This window comes from Oratosquilla oratoria, chromosome 40 (assembly GCF_046742065.1).
Source record: "Oratosquilla oratoria isolate Oo_2021 chromosome 40, ASM4674206v1, whole genome shotgun sequence".
NCBI classification, from domain to species: domain Eukaryota; kingdom Metazoa; phylum Arthropoda; class Malacostraca; order Stomatopoda; family Squillidae; genus Oratosquilla; species Oratosquilla oratoria.
Window position 1 is genome coordinate 16,680,810 of NC_134816.1, and position 21,263 is coordinate 16,702,072.

At 39.7% G+C, this 21,263-nt stretch overlaps 1 protein-coding gene across 1 annotated transcript in view; it reads left to right on the forward strand.

Moving 5' to 3' along the window:
• Nucleotides 1-21,263, forward strand: part of LOC143020639 (uncharacterized) — a 111,029-nt gene that overhangs the window by 52,842 nt on the left and 36,924 nt on the right. The window contains exons 5-7 of the mRNA XM_076177137.1: nt 2,527-2,664; nt 3,008-3,212; nt 3,392-3,536. Of these exons, the coding sequence (XP_076033252.1) occupies nt 2,527-2,664; nt 3,008-3,212; nt 3,392-3,536 (488 nt within the window). The remainder of the gene's footprint in view (nt 1-2,526; nt 2,665-3,007; nt 3,213-3,391; nt 3,537-21,263) is intronic.

Sequence of the window (21,263 nt, forward strand, 5' to 3'; positions counted from 1 at the left end):
ACCTTCAACCTATTAAGGTCATTGAAAGTGGCATTTGACTACTTGGATGAGGAAATGATTAAAAAAATATTAGTTACACTAATAAGACCAAAACTGGAGTATGCAGCAATACTATGGACACCCAGTACTAAAAAGAATATAAAGAAATTAGAAAGAATACAAAGAGCAACAACAAAATTGGCACCAACTCTTTCCAAATTAATATACAGACAAAGATTGTCCAAATTGGAATTACCAACTCTGGAACAAGGAAGAGAAAGAGGAGATCTGCTGACTATAGAATCATGAAAGGAATGGAAATCCTTTATAGGAATGATTTACTAAAATGGGACAATGGAAAAGCAAGAGGACACAAAAAAAACTCAAAAGGATAACTATAGAAGAGATAAAAAAAAAAAAAAAAGCTTCCCACACAGAGTACTGTATACCTGGAATAACTTAGATAAAGAAACAGTGTGTGCAAACACTATTCAAGATTTTAAAAAAAAACCTTGATGCTGAAAGATACAAAGACGGGTCACCACAAGCATCTCCCTTCCTGTATAATACAACTAGGTAAATATGGTTAGACACAATATATGAATGTTTACAGAGTATGACAAGCAGCCAAACAAACAGTTCAGAGTATGAAAAAGTCCAATAACAAAATATTATAATAGTGGTTAACAAATGTGTTATATTTTTCATCAGTGATTTTACAACCTACCGTATTTTCCGGCGTATAGTGCGCGACTTTTTTCCATTGGAAGGGCCTAAAAATGGGGGGTGCGTGTTATCAGGTGGTGCGCATTATCTACGGCCTTCGATAAAAATTCTGCGGCTGTGTGTGTAATTTTTTTCACAACAACGTGACGATGTTGGCTGTCACAAAGTCGGGACGGGCACACTTCTCTGTGACGTTCCGTGAGAACAAGAACAGCCATGGTGACATGAAAGAATACGCCAGCATGGGCTATATAAATATTTGGTATAGGTAGGATCTATCGAATCTTATTTTTCATGTTTAAATAGGCCTAAACACCATGAAACATGATCAATATTCATGATATTTACCCATGTTCACAGCATCCTAGTTTGAATTTTTATGTTGGCTTTGTTGCTTCACTTTAGGTATGGTACAAATTCCGGTGCAGCCGTTCATAAACTCGTGTCAAACACCTGACTACAACACCCTCTTTCGGGAGTTATATTAACTAAACGTCACCTCGATGAGAGACTGTCCTATTTCACCACTGTCATTGCAGGTTCAAAGCTAAAACGAAACAGTCTGTAGTTTGTTTCAGTATTAAATAAAAAATGGTAAAGACAAATTATTTCCTCAAGATATAAAATGAACATTTTCTGTAAAAATCCTGAAATTTTTCTGTATATTTTACTTTCAATAAACTTTTTTTGGATCACATTTCCTACAAACTATTTAAGCTACAAAGTAATAAGGGACCAACACACAACATGAGTCATATACCGGTACATGTAGTTCCGACTTTTTCTTAGTTGTGTCCTGATTGATGCCTAAACTGACAATTTAGTGACAAATCAACAGATTTCCCAGCGGTGGCTCTAGCCAATGAAAAATACTTCTCCATGTAACCTCATTCACATGATACTAAGTAATTAATCGCCGTTATTTCATTGGATTATTTTTACTAACATTAATTATCGTCTATGCAAATATTTGGGATCCGTACAACAACAACAACAACAACAACATCATGAACGTTGGCCGTTTTAGCTCACCCGGAATATGCTAGATCAGGGCCGAGATTGACAGTTCTATTGCCAATCTAGCCTACACTAAACACCCTCTTGCGAGAGTTTGTAGTCACTTCAGTAAAGACACTTATGAACCGAAACATAGTTTGTTGCTGCATGGCGATAAAAACTTGTACACGGTGATAAAAACTTGTAAGATGAATTATTCCCTCAGGATAGTAAATTACAATTTTTCTGTAAAAATCTGAAATTTTTCATGTACATTTTGTATTCAATAAACTTTTCATGGCTCAAATTTCCCACAAAACAATGGACCAACGCAAGCAGGAGTCGCATACATGCAGTTCACGAGCTTTAGCCACCAATGACTTTTCCTGGCATGCGCGTTATACATCGGTGCGCGCTATCTGTGTACTAAGATAACGAAGTGCATGGGTGCGCATTATAACCCGATGCACATTTTAAGCCGGAAAATATGGTACACATGAATTTAATTTTGCAAATTTTGAAAGGAATAAAGAATAGGTAAATACTGTATAATTAGGATAAAAGAAATACAAGGGGACATGAAAAGAAAGTCAAAAAGGATAGTTATAAAAGAGACCTGAAAAAAAGAAATAGTTTTCACACAGAGTGGTGGATATCTGGAACAAACTGGATAAAATAATAGTGTGTGCAAAAACTATACACGAATTTAAGAGCAAACTAGATACTGTGAGATACAGAGATGGGACACCACAAGCATAGCTCCCCTTCCTTAAGATAGAACTAGGTAAAATATACACATGCATCTTAATTTTACATTTGTTGCAGTTTGTTCCACATCTGGATTGGCATCTTGCGTTTGAACTGTTTGGTGGACTTGGCCTTGCATGGGTTGGCTGCTGGTTGCTTACATACCATGACCCACCCTCTCAAAGTGATGAAGAAGGACAACAGCTGTTAGATCAGGTTTATTAACTATGTATTTTGAAATCTTATGCTTAGATGCTTGTCAGATTTGATATTCAAATAGTTATTTTATACGAGATTGTAATATAAAAATATGAAAGTTTTTATATGTTATTTGCATGAAGAGAGAATGCATACAAGTGTGGGGAATTCAAAAAGAATTGAAATTAGTAACCATCAAATACTTTCTCTGTCAGTCTGATCTATATTTATGATAGTTTTGCTTTGGGTATGTTCATTTTAGATTGGTCTGTAGAAATCCCCTTTCTGCAGTAGTAGGACAGTAAACTTTTGTTTAATGTGAAAGAATCAACATAAAATTTAATTTTTTTCATTGGAACAGGAAAATGAAGTGTCTATTTCTTGGATGGATTGGGTTAGCCACTGGTCCCTCTGGGCAATGTACATTGCACATTTTGCAATGAACTGGAGCAATTACATTATTATGTCCTGGCTTCCTACATATCTCTCTCGAACCCTGGGAGCAAACAAGGAGAGCATGAGTCTCACAGCAGTGCCTTATATTGTCAGTTCTCTCTGTGGAATTGGTAAGTTTAGGTGCTCCTATCTTAATGTCCATTGATGATAGAAGTATTTCCTTCAGTTTACTTTTAGTATTATTTTTAGGAGTGTTAGATCAATGAAATATGTTTACAAATATAAAGGCTAATGTTAAAAGTGCTTAGAAGGAAGATATTGTATAGAACAAAATGTACCTATTTTGCAGCATGGGGGCACACAGCAGATCAACTTATTGCTGTAGGATGGGCACCTCTTCGTGTTAGACGTCTCATGACTAGTATAGGTCTTGTTGGACCTGGCTTGTGCTTGGTCTTTTTCCCAGAAGTCACCAACCTAGTTGTTGCTGTACTGTAAGTATAAGTCATATCTTTCTAGTGGAGCAATCTGTGCTCTCACAAAGAAAATGGCCACTGCCACCAGTTAGGCCAGTAAGTCACTCATGAAGAGAATTTTTATTAATGTTAGGAATAAGTGAGAGTGTGGGTGGAGAAAGAACAAGCAAAGATGGGCTGGAGCTCCTTTATTGCTTATATGTTTCGTCTGACTCGGTCTTCTTCAGTAAGCTGTCTACAAACAGCTCAAACCTTACAATTATACACTCGAAGACGGAGATACGGACAGGTCATCCCGCTGGCTGTCTGGGGATTCCCATTCCCGTACTATGTATATGTTTCCCAATTGCATTTATTATCAATTTGCTTACTGCCTTCAATAAACATATGAAACCTTCCCTGTCATTGTTATTTTCATAAGAGTTAATATAGGCAGCTTCAACTGTTTCTCCCATGTCCCTTTTTAATCCCGTATGTAGGACCTCGACCCCATCCCAGTGGGGCAAATGTCCAGATTTGTCAGCATGCTGAATGAGTGAGTTAGACATCTTTTGTGACCTGAAGTCCCTTTTATGCTTGGCTAGCCAAGCATAAAAGGGACTTGAGGTCACACAGGATGTCTAACTCACTCGTTCAGCACACTGACCAATCTGGACATTTGCCCCACTGGGATGGGGTCAAGGTCCTACATATGGGATTAAAAAGGGACACGAGAAAAATGGTTGAAGCTGCCTATATTAACTCTTATAAGAATAACAATGACAGGGAAGCAATGAAGGAGTTCCAGCCCATCTTCAGTTGTTCTTCCTCCGCCCACACTCTCATCTGTCTAATCCATTCATCCTTAGGAATAAGTGTTAGTATTGAGTGAAACAAAACTGAAAGGGAAAGATGAAGTGGATTTTGGGTGTGGTGGGTAAGGTATTGGGAGTAGCAATAAAGCAAGGTAGAGGAGTGGCACTGCTGGTAAGTGATGAAATAGGAAAGTGCATGGTGGAGTGGAAAGAAGTGTCATTGAGGCTAATCTGGGCAAAGGTGAGAAAGGGATGGAGACTAGGGATATTTATAAGTGCATATGTCCCTGGAAGAGAGAAGAGAGAGAAGGAAAGGGAAGAGTTTTGGACTGATGTGTGTAGAGAATTGTGCGAGAAATGTGAATGTAGTGGTGTTAGAGAATCTTAATCCCAGAGATGTGAGCCAATAGAGTAGTAAGGGGGTATGGAGTGGCAAGAAGGAATTATAATGGAAAGATATAGATGTATGTATGCATATTTATAAGGCGCTGGTAAAGAAGAAAGATAACCATATGTGGGCCAGGTTGGTGAGTGGAAAGGTAGTCAAGAGGTCATTAATGGGCTATGTAGTGGTGCCCTAAAGGAGGATTGAAAGAGTTCTGGATATTAATGTGGTCAGTGGAGAGGGCAATGGATTGTCAGATTGTTATCTATTGGAAGGGAAATTAAAAGTGGAGTAGGAAGATCAGTTAGTGAATCAATCTATTGCCACAGATCTGTCTAGCAGTCCTGTAGCTCCCAGGTGTCTGGTAACACCCACCAGATCAGTCCATCTGTTTCTCCAGGTCTTTCTTGCAGGAAACCCATAGTTCACAGGTAACCAGCAAAAGCCAGCAGATAGATCCACAAATCACTCAAGGAAGAAATATTGTATTATAATCTGGATTAGAGGAAGAATGAATTAGGTATATTTCAAAAAAGGAAGTGCTAAAGTATGGAGAGATGGTATTTGGTGATGAAGAGGATGGAAGAGAAAAGAAAGAACCAGTGAATGAATCAATCAGTCCCTGGTCTCTCTTGCAAAAGACCTGTGGCCATCAGTAACCAGCAACAGCTACCTGGTAGATATGTCACTCAGGGAAGATATGTTGTGTTGTTGTCTGGGGATCGTTAGTGTGGGGCATTGTAATGTAATTTGTTCTGTGTCTTCTGTGTGGTGATTACATCTGGGGGAGTTTGAATTTGTGGCCAGGCCTATTCTTTGTTCATACTGTCTTAATGACAGATTGTGTCCTAAGTGCAGGCATGCCAATGTAGTTCTCACCATATGTGGGGCTTATATCTGGGGATTGTTGGAGTATTGAGTTAGGTGATCTGTCTTCAAGGGCTTGTTTAGTGATCTGGGTGTACATATGTTTTTGTGTGGTATAGGGGAAGGTTGTGGTAGAAGTTTGTGTAGTATGCTGCTGGTGTTTTTGTGTGTGTATGTACTTTACCTAGTTATATTTTACCTGAAGGGGAACTATGCTCTTGGTGTCCTGTCTCTGTATCTTGCCATATCTAATTTGCTCTTAAATTTGTGTATTGTTTTTGCACACACTATTGTTTCGCCCAGTGTGTTCCATACATCCACAACTCTGTGGGGAAAGTTGTTCTTTTTCAGGTCTCTTCTATAACTGTCCTTTTTGAGCTTCCCTCCATGTCCTCTTGTTTCTCTTATCCCAATTTAGTAAGTCTTCTCTATCAAGGACTTCTATACCCCCTTTTTGAGCTTCCCTCCATGTCCTCTTGTGTTTCTCTTATCCCAATTTAGTAAGTCTTCTCTATCAAGGACTTCTATACCTCTCATAATTCTATAGATGGTCAACAAGTCACCTCTTTCTCTTCTTTGTTCCAAAGTTGGTAATTCTAGTTTTGACAATCTGTCATCATATGATATTTTTGATAATGTTGGGGCCATCTTCATAGTTCCTCTCCAGATTCTCTCAATTTTCCATATATTCTTTTTAGTCCTGGGTGACCGTAGTGTTGCTGCATACTCCAATTTTGGCCTTATCAGTGTGACTAATATTTTCTTTACCGTTTCTTCATCCAAGTAAGTAAAAGCCACTTTTATTGATCTTAACAAATTATAGGTTTCATTGACAGTTTTGTTTATCTGTTTATCAGGGGACATATCCTTTGTAATGATTACTCCCAGGTCTTTTTCAGATACCACTTTCTTTACTTGCTTTGCACCAGTTTTATATTGTCGTGATATCCTTTTTTCTTACTTTTTCCAAATTCCATTATACTACATATATGTTGAAGTCCATTTCATACTTCTGACTCAATTCCCAAACCCTGTTCAGATCTCTGTAGCGACTCACAGTCCATTTCAGTACTCACTCTAACAGTTTTGTGTCATCTACAAAGAAGCTCATGTAACATTCCACACTCTCGTCCATGGCATTCACGTAAATAGCAAACATTATTGGTGCTAATACTGATCTTTGTGGAACTCACTAATCACCTCTTCCCAAGTAGAACTTTTATCTCTGAGCACTGTCCTCATTTTTCTTCCATGCAAAAAGTCCTCCATTCATATCAGTAGTTTACCTTGTATCCCTCCTATGGTTTCCAGTTTTCTTAGTTTTTTTGTGTGGGACTTTATCAAAAGCTTTTTGTAGATCTAGGAAAGCACAACCAGCCCATCTGTCACTTTCCTGTATTATATCTAGTAGTCTTGAGTAAAAATAGATCAAATATATGGTATATGAACTTCCCTGTCTAAATCTGAATTGTCTCAGATTTAGTATATTGTTCTCCTCCAGATGTTTTATCTATCTACTTTTTATAACTTTTTCACAAATTTTAGCTACTGTGCTTGTAAGGGAAACCAGTATGTAATTTGTTGGGTTTTCCTTATTTCCTCCTTTATAAATTGGTATGATATTGGCATTTTCCCAGTCTTCTGGTATTTTCCTTCCATGAGTGAGCAATTTATGTTATATTATGGTAGGATAGCCAAGTGGGTGATATAGGCTGACAAAAACACTGGCGTGTGTTGGCTCTACTTTTATTCTGTGGACTACTTATGTGTTTTCGGAGTTCGACTATGGGAAGAATGGAATGTGGCAAGATGGGGCAAGCTTGTACTTACTCTGGAGCAACCTTACTCTTGGAGATGGCATGCTGTGACTGTCTTCGTCGCTTGCAAGACCTAGAATGACCTCTCTCCCGATCGGGTCGCGTCGGATGCTAGTCGGCTTCCTGCTATGCGCGCTGTCCAATCACCCCTTAGGCCTACAGTCATGTGACCTCGTATGGGGCGGAATTAACCCGGAACAAAGGCGCGTCCCTGGGAAGCTGTGGCGTGCCCCAAGCCAAACCACGCCAAGCCAAGCCTTTGTGTTCATTATGCGCTAAAACCAAACTTGCCATAATATATTTGATCTATTAGTTCTTTACATTCTTTTAGTATCCAGTTTGCTATTCTATCTGGGCCATGCAATTTCCTGACATCAAGGTTCATTATTTGGTCCATTATTTCTTTTTGTGTTACTAGTGTTTCCCTCATGGGGGCATTCCACTTCTCCCAATGTTGTACATTTTCTCTAGTAAAAACTGACTTGAAGTGTTTGCTTATGACTTTAGCTATTTCTGTATCTTCTGTGTATTCCATATATCCTTGGTGTAGTTTCACTATTTCCTGTTTTTTTTCTAGTTTACCACATACATATCTATAAAATAGTTTTGGCTGATCCTTACATTTTTCTATTGTATTTTCATGATTTCTTTTTCTTCCCTATATATTTTTACATATTCCTTTGATTATATATATTTACCACTTTATAGGTTTTTTGTCTTTTCTCCATCTTTTCCAAGATTTATCTCTTCTATCTTTTGCTTTGCCACATCTTCTGTTAAACACCTTTTCCTGTTTTTGCTTTGGGACATATTTATCCACTTCATTTTTAGATTTTCATTAGAATCATTCATTCATTTTTTTTCCACTTGTATTTCTTCCTTGTAGAATTTTTCCCAGTTTGCTTTAAGACAAAATTTCTTAAGTTTCTCAAAGTCTGTTTTACTATACATCAATCTTTCTTTTCTGTGTTTCTCATTTTTGTCTATATTTCCTCCTTTAGTTCTAACCCGAGTAGTATATGGGCACTCTTTGCAATTGGTTTCTTGTATTCAATTTTGTCCACAGTTTCAGGTTCTGATGTAAATGATAAATCTAGTCTCAATGGGTCTTCATTATTTCTAAATCTAGTGTTTTCTTTTACCCATTATGTCATTGTATATTCTATGGTCATGTCAAGTAATACATTTTCCCATTGATCCTCTCCACATTTCACTGTCATCTCTTTCCAACAGATTTCTTTGCAGTTAGAATTTCCCATAAGTACCAGGTTACTTCCATCCTTCAGCATCTCGTATCTTCTAACATTTTGGAATAATCTCTCTCCAAGACCCTGTTTATGGGGGCACATAAATCACTGCAAACTTCTTGCTTTTCATGTCGCTATCTTCGACTCTTATTGTGATCATCTCCACCCTGTTCTCTCCATATGTAACTTTCATCACATTTAAGTTTTTCTTAAAAAAAAACAATTTAATTTTGTCTCCACAATTCCCATTATGTCTGGTTTTTCTTCTGACAGATAATCATTTACTTCATTTGATCCTGAGATTAATCTGTCTATATTAGTGGTATAAGCTAGTTTTAATTTTCTACTCCCTCCATCTTATTCCTTGAACTATTTTTTCTTGATTATATAATTTTTTCAGTCTCATGTCTAACACACTCCAAGAGAAATGCATTTTCTTGGTCTCCATTCCATGGGGAGTATTTTGGTTTCTATATGTAGGTCTCAAGTAGGAGGGTTTTGATGCCTCCTGTATGCTCCATTCTGTAGTTTGTTAATTGTTTGTGACCATCTTGCCGATTGTTGGGAACCATGCTGGGGAGACAATGACTGGTAGGATGAAGAGATTAAGGCAGTGGTGTAGGAAAAGAAGTAAGCATATGAAGAATAGTTATACAGAAGAAATGGAAAAGTGTATGAAAGGTACAGAAGAGGATGGAAGAAAAATGCAAGGTGAGGGAGACCAAGAGGAGGGCAGATGTAATGTGGGGTAGGTTTGTGAATTTTGTATTTGAAGTTATTCCATCTGTTATTGATGAAGCTGAGATTGATCTCCACTGCAGCATCCAGAGGGATGATGTAGCCTCTGTACTTCACCATGGTGGTTTAATCCTGCTGATAGAGAATTTTGAAAGTAATAAAAAGATATGTTGGAAGGAAGTGAAAACAGGAGAGGTGAGACAGGTAGAGAGGAGAAAGTAAGGGATGCAGATACATATTAAGTAAGGTGATAAGGGGAAGATGGATAAAGTATGTAAGGGAGTTGTTGAATGTGGAGTAGGATAGTGGGAGATGCTAGGATAATACCTGTGATGTTAGAGGAGAATGATAGTGTAATAAAGTGACTACTGATTAGGACTACATAGTTGCTTGTATGTGTGGACAAGGTGTATTTACCTAGTTGTATTTTGAGGAAGTAGAGCCGTCTGGGGTATTGGCTGCATGTTATTGTGGCAGAGTAGCATGCAATTGATACTTTGGGGTCTATATGAGGCACCGCTATGGACCAGAGCCACATATCATTTTGTCTGTGATAGAGGAAAACTCAGTACATAGAGAAATGATGACACTTTTATACTATGACTGTCCCTCCGTTATGCTGTCCCCCAACCCCTTGTTACTGTCCTGTACCATTTCTCTGAATATTCATTTCCTTTTTTCCCCTACCTACCCTGTGGTGGGGGCAAAAGAATACTGCCACCAAGTATTTCCACTTGAGTCATAAAAGGCAACAAAAAAGGGACGGGGGATGGGATTAGGAGTCCTACTACCTGTAGCCCCATAAGGGGATATTCCTAAAAAAGAAAGAAAAGGCATAAGAGGGTCTGGGAGTTTTCCAACCAGTACCCTAAGGTTTGGGTCTTTTAATGTGCATGGATGTGGTACAGAGGAGAGTAAAAGGGAAGAGATAGGCAATATGTTTGTGAGAAGAAAGATGGATGTACTGGCTTTGAGTGAAACTAAAATGAAAGGAAAGGGCAACTGTGAGTTTGGGAGTGTAGCTGGGAGGTACTCAGGAGTGAAGAGGGGACAAGGGAGAGAAGGGGTGGCTATACTAGTAAGTGAAGAGATAAGTAAGTGGGTAGTGGAGTGGAAGGAGGTGTCATCAAGGTTGATGTGGATGAAGGTGAAGCTGGGAAGGGAGATGTGGGATTTTGTAAGTGCGAATGGGCCTGGTAGTGAAAAGAGCGTAGAGGAAAGGGAGGCTTTTTGGGTAGATATAAATGAGTGCATAAAGGGATTAGGGAGAAATGTCAATGTAGTTGTATTGGGAGACCTAAATGCTAGGGTAGAAAATTAACCAATTGACAGAGTGATTGGGAAGTATGGAGTTCCTGGTAAAAATCGTAGTGGAGAATTGATGGTGGAGATGTGTCTTGAAAGAGAGTTGATGATAGCAAATACTGTGTTTAAGAAGAAAGTCAAGCATAAGTACACATGGGAGAGGGTGGTGGATGGAAGGGTGGCAGATAGAGTGTTAATGGACTATATAGTGGTGACCAGGAGTATGGTAGGAAGAGTTAAGGATGTACATGTTCTAAGGGGAGGGGAGAGAGTGGGGGAATATCAGATCATTTCCTGGTGGAAGGTAAATTGAGAGTGGAGAATAGGTGGAGAAAGAGGAAAAGGGCAGAAGGTAGGGAGGTACTTAGAATGAACTGCTGAAATAAGGAAAAAAAGGAGAATGAGTTTAAGAAGAAGTTGAGAGAGGAGTGGGAGAGAGTAAAGGATAGAGTAGAACTAGGAGTGGAGAAGAAATGGGGATGGTTCAAGGAGTCATAAGGTGTGCAAAGATGGTGTGTGGAACAAGAAGGGCGGGAGGAAATAGAAGGAAAGGTAGTGAGTGGTGGGATGAGGAAGCAAAGAAAGGTGTAAAAGAGAAGAAACAGGCATTCATAGATTGGCTACAAATTAAGACGAGGGAATCGTATGAGAGGTACAAAGTAAAGAGAAAGGAAGCATAAGACAAAGGAAGCAAAGAGGAGAGCAGATGTGAAATGGGGAAAGAGTATGACAGAAAATTTTGAAAGTAATAAAAAGATGTTTTGGAAGGAAGTTAAAAGAGGAAGAGGAGGCGAATCAAGTAGAGAAGAAAAGGTAAAAGGTGCAGATGGAGAGATGATAATGGAAGAGAAGGCAGTGAGAGGAATTTGGGCAGAGTATTTTAAGGAGTTGCTAAATGTGAAGGAGGATAGGGAGGGAAAGGTAGTTGCAGTGGGATGTGGTAAGAAAATGAGAGTGATGAGTGAGGAAAATGGAGGAGAAATAGGGAAGGATGAAGTGAAAGCAGCCGTTAAGATGATGAGAGCAGGTAAGGCACCTGGGTTGGATGGATGCCATGCAGAATGTCTGAAGAAAGGAGGTACAGTTATGGTGGACTGGCTGGTGAGGTTATTTAATGTTCGTTAAAGAGAGGGTAGAGTGCCGGAGGACTACCTATATAGTTCCACTTTACAAAGGAAAGAGGGACAAATGTGAGTGTAGTAGTTACAGAGGGATCAGCTTGTTAAATGTAGTTGGGAAGGCTTATGGGAGGGTCTTGATTGAGAGGATTAGGAGAGAAACAGAGGGAGTAATTGTTGAGGAACAGTGTGGTTTTAGGACAGGTAAGGGTTGTGTAGCTCAGATTTTTTGTGGTAAGACAGATATGTGAGAAAGCTATAGGAAAAAGTAAGGATGTTTTTTGGGCCTTTATGAACCTGGAAAAGGCTTATTACAGGGTAAACAGAAAGGCACTGTGGGAGGTACTATAAATATATGGAATAGGAGGAAAGCTGTTAAGAGCAGTCAAGATTTTTTACGAGAGTAACAGAGCTTGTGCTAGGATTAGAAATGGAGAGAGTGAGTGGTTTGAGGTAAAGGTGGGACTTCATCAGGGATGTGTTATGTCGCCCTGGCTGTTGAATCTTTACATGGATGGGGTGGTGCGAGAGGTGAATGCAAGGGTAGTGGGTCAGGGGTTGGAGATGATTAAAGAAAATGGAGAAAAGTGGGAGGTGAGCCGGCTGTTGTTTGCTGACGACACTGCACTTGTAACAGGATCAGAGGAGGGATTGAGGAAGTTAGTGACAGAGTTTGAGAAGGTGTGTGAAAGAAGGAAGCTGAAGATAAATGTGGGCAAAAGTAAGGTGATGAGATGTACAAGGGGAGAGAGTGACAGTAGGCTGGAAGTGAGCATTAAGGGAGAGAAACTGGAGGAAGTAGATAGCTTTAGATACTTGGGTGCGAATGTGACAGGAAAGTTAGGAGTGGAGGTGGAGGTAGAATGTAGATTGAGAGAAGCGAGTAAATGCCTTGGTGGATTAAAATGTGTAATGAGAAATAGACATCTGGGAATGGATGCTAAAAGGAGGTTATATGAAGGAGTGATTGTGCCAACAGCAATGTACGGGGCAGAAACATAGAACATGAGAGAGGAAGAGAGAAGGAGTTTGTATGTGTTTGAGATGAAATATCTGAGAAGTATGATGGGTTACTAGGCTAGATAGAGGGAGAAATGAGGGGGTGAGGAGAAGAACAGGGGTGGAAAGGGAACTGGGAGATAGGGTTGATGAAAGAGTATTGGGATGGTTTGGACACATGGAAAGAATGAGTGAAGAAAGATTAGTAAAAGAAGTGTGGAAGGCGGAGGTGGAAGGAGTGAATATGAGGGAGTGTCCTAGGATGAGATGGATGGATGGGGTGAAAGGGGCTTTACAAAAGAGAGGAATGTCTGTGGAGGAAGGACAGGAGAGGACAGAAGATAGGGGTAAATGGAGAGGGGTTGTGTATAGATGATGCTGTGATGCATGAGGGGGAGTGGGTGGGGGATGGGGGGTGAGGAAGTATGTATGAAAAAAATTTGATACAACTCGACCTGTGGCCATCAGTAACCAGCAACAGCTACCTGGTAGATATGTCACTCAGGGAAGATATGTTGTGTTGTTGTCTGGGGATCGTTAGTGTGGGGCATTGTAATGTAATTTGTTCTGTGTCTTCTGTGTGGTGATTACATCTGGGGGAGTTTGAATTTGTGGCCAGGCCTATTCTTTGTTCATACTGTCTTAATGACAGATTGTGTCCTAAGTGCAGGCATGCCAATGTAGTTCTCACCATATGTGGGGCTTATATCTGGGGATTGTTGGAGTATTGAGTTAGGTGATCTGTCTTGAAGGGCTTGTTTAGTGATCTGGGTGTACATATGTTTTTGTGTGGTATAGGGGAAGGTTGTGGTAGAAGTTTGTGTAGTATGCTGCTGGTGTTTTTGTGTGTGTATGTACTTTACCTAGTTATATTTTACCTGAAGGGGAACTATGCTCTTGGTGTCCTGTCTCTGTATCTTGCCATATCTAATTTGCTCTTAAATTTGTGTATTGTTTTTGCACACACTATTGTTTCGCCCAGTGTGTTCCATACATCCACAACTCTGTGGGGAAAGTTGTTCTTTTTCAGGTCTCTTCTATAACTGTCCTTTTTGAGCTTCCCTCCATGTCCTCTTGTTTCTCTTATCCCAATTTAGTAAGTCTTCTCTATCAAGGACTTCTATACCCCCTTTTTGAGCTTCCCTCCATGTCCTCTTGTGTTTCTCTTATCCCAATTTAGTAAGTCTTCTCTATCAAGGACTTCTATACCTCTCATAATTCTATAGATGGTCAACAAGTCACCTCTTTCTCTTCTTTGTTCCAAAGTTGGTAATTCTAGTTTTGACAATCTGTCATCATATGATATTTTTGATAATGTTGGGGCCATCTTCATAGTTCCTCTCCAGATTCTCTCAATTTTCCATATATTCTTTTTAGTCCTGGGTGACCATAGTGTTGCTGCATACTCCAATTTTGGCCTTATCAGTGTGACTAATATTTTCTTTATCATTTCTTCATCCAAGTAAGTAAAAGCCACTTTTATTGATCATAACAAATTATAGGTTTCATTGACAGTTTTGTTTATCTGTTTATCAGGGGACATATCCTTTGTAATGATTACTCCCAGGTCTTTTTCAGATCCCACTTTCTTTACTTGCTTTGCACCAGTTTTATATTGTCGTGATATCCTTTTTTCTTACTTTTTCCAAATTCCATTATGCTACATTTTTAGATGTTGAAGTCCACTTCCTACTTCTGACTCCATTCCCAAACCCTGTTCAGATCTCTGTAGTGAGTCACAGGCCATTTCAGTACTCACTCTAACAGTTTTGTGTCATCTACAAAGAAGCTCATGTAACATTCCACACTCTCGTCCATGGCATTCACGTAAATAGCAAACATTATTGGTGCTAATACTGATCTTTGTGGAACTCACTAATCACCTCTTCCCAAGTAGAACTTTTATCTCTGAGCACTGTCCTCATTTTTCTTCCATGCAAAAAGTCCTCCATTCATATCAGTAGTTTACCTTGTATCCCTCCTATGGTTTCCAGTTTTCTTAGTTTTTTTGTGTGGGACTTTATCAAAAGCTTTTTGTAGATCTAGGAAAGCACAACCAGCCCATCTGTCACTTTCCTGTATTATATCTAGTAGTCTTGAGTAAAAATAGATCAAATATATGGTATATGAACTTCCCTGTCTAAATCTGAATTGTCTCAGATTTAGTATATTGTTCTCCTCCAGATGTTTTATCTATCTACTTTTTATAACTTTTTCACAAATTTTAGCTACTGTGCTTGTAAGGGAAACCAGTATGTAATTTGTTGGGTTTTCCTTATTTCCTCCTTTATAAATTGGTATGATATTGGCATTTTCCCAGTCTTCTGGTATTTTCCTTCCATGAGTGAGCAATTTATGTTATATTATGGTAGGATAGCCAAGTGGGTGATATAGGCTGACAAAAACACTGGCGTGTGTTGGCTCTACTTTTATTCTGTGGACTACTTATGTGTTTTCGGAGTTCGACTATGGGAAGAATGGAATGTGGCAAGATGGGGCAAGCTTGTACTTACTCTGGAGCAACCTTACTCTTGGAGATGGCATGCTGTGACTGTCTTCGTCGCTTGCAAGACCTAGAATGACCTCTCTCCCGATCGGGTCGCGTCGGATGCTAGTCGGCTTCCTGCTATGCGCGCTGTCCAATCACCCCTTAGGCCTACAGTCATGTGACCTCGTATGGGGCGGAATTAACCCGGAACAAAGGCGCGTCCCTGGGAAGCTGTGGCGTGCCCCAAGCCAAACCACGCCAAGCCAAGCCTTTGTGTTCATTATGCGCTAAAACCAAACTTGCCATAATATATTTGATCTATTAGTTCTTTACATTCTTTTAGTATCCAGTTTGCTATTCTATCTGGGCCATGCAATTTCCTGACATCAAGGTTCATTATTTGGTCCATTATTTCTTTTTGTGTTACTAGTGTTTCCCTCATGGGGGCATTCCACTTCTCCCAATGTTGTACATTTTCTCTAGTAAAAAACTGACTTGAAGTGTTTGCTTATGACTTTAGCTATTTCTGTATCTTCTGTGTATTCCATATATCCTTGGTGTAGTTTCACTATTTCCTGTTTTTTTTCTAGTTTACCACATACATATCTATAAAATAGTTTTGGCTGATCCTTACATTTTTCTATTGTATTTTCATGATTTCTTTTTCTTCCCTATATATTTTTACATATTCCTTTGATTATATATATTTACCACTTTATAGGTTTTTTGTCTTTTCTCCATCTTTTCCAAGATTTATCTCTTCTATCTTTTGCTTTGCCACATCTTCTGTTAAACACCTTTTCCTGTTTTTGCTTTGGGACATATTTATCCACTTCATTTTTAGATTTTCATTAGAATCATTCATTCATTTTTTTTCCACTTGTATTTCTTCCTTGTAGAATTTTTCCCAGTTTGCTTTAAGACAAAATTTCTTAAGTTTCTCAAAGTCTGTTTTACTATACATCAATCTTTCTTTTCTGTGTTTCTCATTTTTGTCTATATTTCCTCCTTTAGTTCTAACCCGAGTAGTATATGGGCACTCTTTGCAATTGGTTTCTTGTATTCAATTTTGTCCACAGTTTCAGGTTCTGATGTAAATGATAAATCTAGTCTCAATGGGTCTTCATTATTTCTAAATCTAGTGTTTTCTTTTACCCATTATGTCATTGTATATTCTATGGTCATGTCAAGTAATACATTTTCCCATTGATCCTCTCCACATTTCACTGTCATCTCTTTCCAACAGATTTCTTTGCAGTTAGAATTTCCCATAAGTACCAGGTTACTTCCATCCTTCAGCATCTCGTATCATCTAACATTTTGGAGTAATCTCTCTCCAAGACCACATTATGGAGGTACATAAATCACTGCAAACTTTCTGCTTTTAATGTCGCTATCTTCGACTCTTATTGTGATCATCTCCACCCTGTTCTCTCCATATGTAACTGTCGTCAAATTTAACTTTTTCTTAAAAAAAACAATTTAAATTTGTCTCCACAATTCCCATTATGTCTGGTTTTTCTTCTGACAGATAATCATTTACTTCATTTGATCCTGAGATTAATCTGTCTATATTAGTGGTATAAGCTAGTTTTAATTTTCTACTCCCTCCATCTTATTCCTTGAACTATTTTTTCTTGATTATATAATTTTTTCAGTCTCATGTCTAACACTCTCCAAGAGAAATGCATTTTCTTGGTCTCCATTCCATGGGGAGTATTTTGGTTTCTATATGTAGGTCTCAAGTAGGAGGGTTTTGATGCCTCCTGTATTAACTCTCACTGCTCCATTCTGTAGTTTGTTAATTGTTTGTGACCATCTTGCCGATTGTTGGGAACCATGCTGGGGAGACAATGACTGGTAGGATGAAGAGATTAAGGCAGTGGTGTAGGAAAAGAAGTAAGCATATGAAGAATAGTTATACAGAAGAAATGGAAAAGTGTATGAAAGGTACAGAAGAGGATGGAAGAAAAATGCAAGGTGAGGGAGACCAAGAGGAGGGCAGATGTAATGTGGGGTAGGTTTGTGAATTTTGTATTTGAAGTTATTCCATCTGTTATTGATGAAGCTGAGATTGATCTCCACTGCAGCATCCAGAGGGATGATGTAGCCTCTGTACTTCACCATGGTGGTTTAATCCTGCTGATAGAGAATTTTGAAAGTAATAAAAAGATATGTTGGAAGGAAGTGAAAACAGGAGAGGTGAGACAGGTAGAGAGGAGAAAGTAAGGGATGCAGATACATATTAAGTAAGGTGATAAGGGGAAGATGGATAAAGTATGTAAGGGAGTTGTTGAATGTGGAGTAGGATAGTGGGAGATGCTAGGATAATACCTGTGATGTTAGAGGAGAATGATAGTGTAATAAAGTGACTACTGATTAGGACTACATAGTTGCTTGTATGTGTGGACAAGGTGTATTTACCTAGTTGTATTTTGAGGAAGTAGAGCCGTCTGGGGTATTGGCTGCATGTTATTGTGGCAGAGTAGCATGCAATTGATACTTTGGGGTCTATATGAGGCACCGCTATGGACCAGAGCCACATATCATTTTGTCTGTGATAGAGGAAAACTCAGTACATAGAGAAATGATGACACTTTTATACTATGACTGTCCCTCCGTTATGCTGTCCCCCAACCCCTTGTTACTGTCCTGTACCATTTCTCTGAATATTCATTTCCTTTTTTCCCCTACCTACCCTGTGGTGGGGGCAAAAGAATACTGCCACCAAGTATTTCCACTTGAGTCATAAAAGGCAACAAAAAAGGGACGGGGGATGGGATTAGGAGTCCTACTACCTGTAGCCCCATAAGGGGATATTCCTAAAAAAGAAAGAAAAGGCATAAGAGGGTCTGGGAGTTTTCCAACCAGTACCCTAAGGTTTGGGTCTTTTAATGTGCATGGATGTGGTACAGAGGAGAGTAAAAGGGAAGAGATAGGCAATATGTTTGTGAGAAGAAAGATGGATGTACTGGCTTTGAGTGAAACTAAAATGAAAGGAAAGGGCAACTGTGAGTTTGGGAGTGTAGCTGGGAGGTACTCAGGAGTGAAGAGGGGACAAGGGAGAGAAGGGGTGGCTATACTAGTAAGTGAAGAGATAAGTAAGTGGGTAGTGGAGTGGAAGGAGGTGTCATCAAGGTTGATGTGGATGAAGGTGAAGCTGGGAAGGGAGATGTGGGATTTTGTAAGTGCGAATGGGCCTGGTAGTGAAAAGAGCGTAGAGGAAAGGGAGGCTTTTTGGGTAGATATAAATGAGTGCATAAAGGGATTAGGGAGAAATGTCAATGTAGTTGTATTGGGAGACCTAAATGCTAGGGTAGAAAATTAACCAATTGACAGAGTGATTGGGAAGTATGGAGTTCCTGGTAAAAATCGTAGTGGAGAATTGATGGTGGAGATGTGTCTTGAAAGAGAGTTGATGATAGCAAATACTGTGTTTAAGAAGAAAGTCAAGCATAAGTACACATGGGAGAGGGTGGTGGATGGAAGGGTGGCAGATAGAGTGTTAATGGACTATATAGTGGTGACCAGGAGTATGGTAGGAAGAGTTAAGGATGTACATGTTCTAAGGGGAGGGGAGAGAGTGGGGGAATATCAGATCATTTCCTGGTGGAAGGTAAATTGAGAGTGGAGAATAGGTGGAGAAAGAGGAAAAGGGCAGAAGGTAGGGAGGTACTTAGAATGAACTGCTGAAATAAGGAAAAAAAGGAGAATGAGTTTAAGAAGAAGTTGAGAGAGGAGTGGGAGAGAGTAAAGGATAGAGTAGAACTAGGAGTGGAGAAGAAATGGGGATGGTTCAAGGAGTCATAAGGTGTGCAAAGATGGTGTGTGGAACAAGAAGGGCGGGAGGAAATAGAAGGAAAGGTAGTGAGTGGTGGGATGAGGAAGCAAAGAAAGGTGTAAAAGAGAAGAAACAGGCATTCATAGATTGGCTACAAATTAAGACGAGGGAATCGTATGAGAGGTACAAAGTAAAGAGAAAGGAAGCATAAGACAAAGGAAGCAAAGAGGAGAGCAGATGTGAAATGGGGAAAGAGTATGACAGAAAATTTTGAAAGTAATAAAAAGATGTTTTGGAAGGAAGTTAAAAGAGGAAGAGGAGGCGAATCAAGTAGAGAAGAAAAGGTAAAAGGTGCAGATGGAGAGATGATAATGGAAGAGAAGGCAGTGAGAGGAATTTGGGCAGAGTATTTTAAGGAGTTGCTAAATGTGAAGGAGGATAGGGAGGGAAAGGTAGTTGCAGTGGGATGTGGTAAGAAAATGAGAGTGATGAGTGAGGAAAATGGAGGAGAAATAGGGAAGGATGAAGTGAAAGCAGCCGTTAAGATGATGAGAGCAGGTAAGGCACCTGGGTTGGATGGATGCCATGCAGAATGTCTGAAGAAAGGAGGTACAGTTATGGTGGACTGGCTGGTGAGGTTATTTAATGTTCGTTAAAGAGAGGGTAGAGTGCCGGAGGACTACCTGTATAGTTCCGCTTTACAAAGGAAAGGGAGACAAGTGTGAGTGTAGTAGTTACAGAGGGATCAGCTTGTTGAGTGTAATTGGGAAGGCTTATGGGAAGGTCTTGGTTGAGAGGATTAGGAGAGGAACAGAGGGAGTAATTGGTGAGGAACAGTGTGGTTTTAGGACAGGTAGGGGATGTGTAGATCAGATTTTTGTGGTAAGACAGATATGTGAGAAAGCTATATGAAAAAGTATGGATGTTTTTTGGGCTTTTATGAACCTGGAAAAGGCTTATGACAGGGTAGACAGGAAGGCACTGTGGGAGGTACTGCAGATATATGGGATAGGAGGAAAGCTGTTAAGAGCAGTCAAGAGTTTTTATGGGAGTAGTAGGGATTGCGTTAGGATTAGAAATGGAGAAAGTGAATGGTTTGAGGTAAAGGTGGGACTTCATCAGGGATGTGTTATGTCGCCCTGGCTGTTGAATCTTTACATGGATGGGGTGGTGTGAGAGGTTAATGCAAGGGTAGTGGGTCAGGGGTTGGAGATGATTAAAGAAAATGGAGAAAAGTGGGAGGTGAGCCAGCTGTTGTTTGCTGACGACACTGCACTTGTAACAGGATCAGAGGAGGGATTGAGGAAGTTAGTGACAGAGTTTGAGAAGGTGTGTGAAAGAAGGAAGCTGAAGATAAATGTGGGCAAAAGTAAGGTGATGAGATGTACAAGGGGAGAGAGAGTGACAGTAGGCTGGAAGTGAGCATTAAGGGAGAGAAACTGGAGGAAGTAGATAGCTTTAGATACTTGGGTGCGAATGTGACAGGAAAGTTAGGAGTGGAGGTGGAGGTAGAATGTAGATTGAGAGAAGCGAGTAAATGCCTTGGTGGATTAAAATGTGTAATGAGAAATAGACATCTGGGAATGGATGCTAAAAGGAGGTTATATGAAGGAGTGATTGTGCCAACAGCAATGTACGGGGCAGAAACATAGAACATGAGAGAGGAAGAGAGAAGGAGTTTGTATGTGTTTGAGATGAAATATCTGAGAAGTATGATGGGTTACTAGGCTAGATAGAGGGAGAAATGAGGGGGTGAGGAGAAGAACAGGGGTGGAAAGGGAACTGGGAGATAGGGTTGATGAAAGAGTATTGGGATGGTTTGGACACATGGAAAGAATGAGTGAAGAAAGATTAGTAAAAGAAGTGTGAAAGGCGGAGGTGGAAGGAGTGAATATGAGGGAGTGTCCTAGGATGAGATGGATGGATGGGATGAAAAGGGCTTTACAAAAGAGAGGAATGTCTGTACAGGAAGGACAGGAGAGGACAGAGCATAGGGGTGAATGGAGAATGATTGTATATGGTTAATGCTGTGATGCATGAGGGGGAGTGGATGGGGGATGGGGGGTGAGGGAGTATGTATGAAAAAAATTTGATACAACTCGACCTGTGGCCATCAGTAACCAGCAACAGCTACCTGGTAGATATGTCACTCAGGGAAGATATGTTGTGTTGTTGTCTGGGGATCGTTAGTGTGGGGCATTGTAAT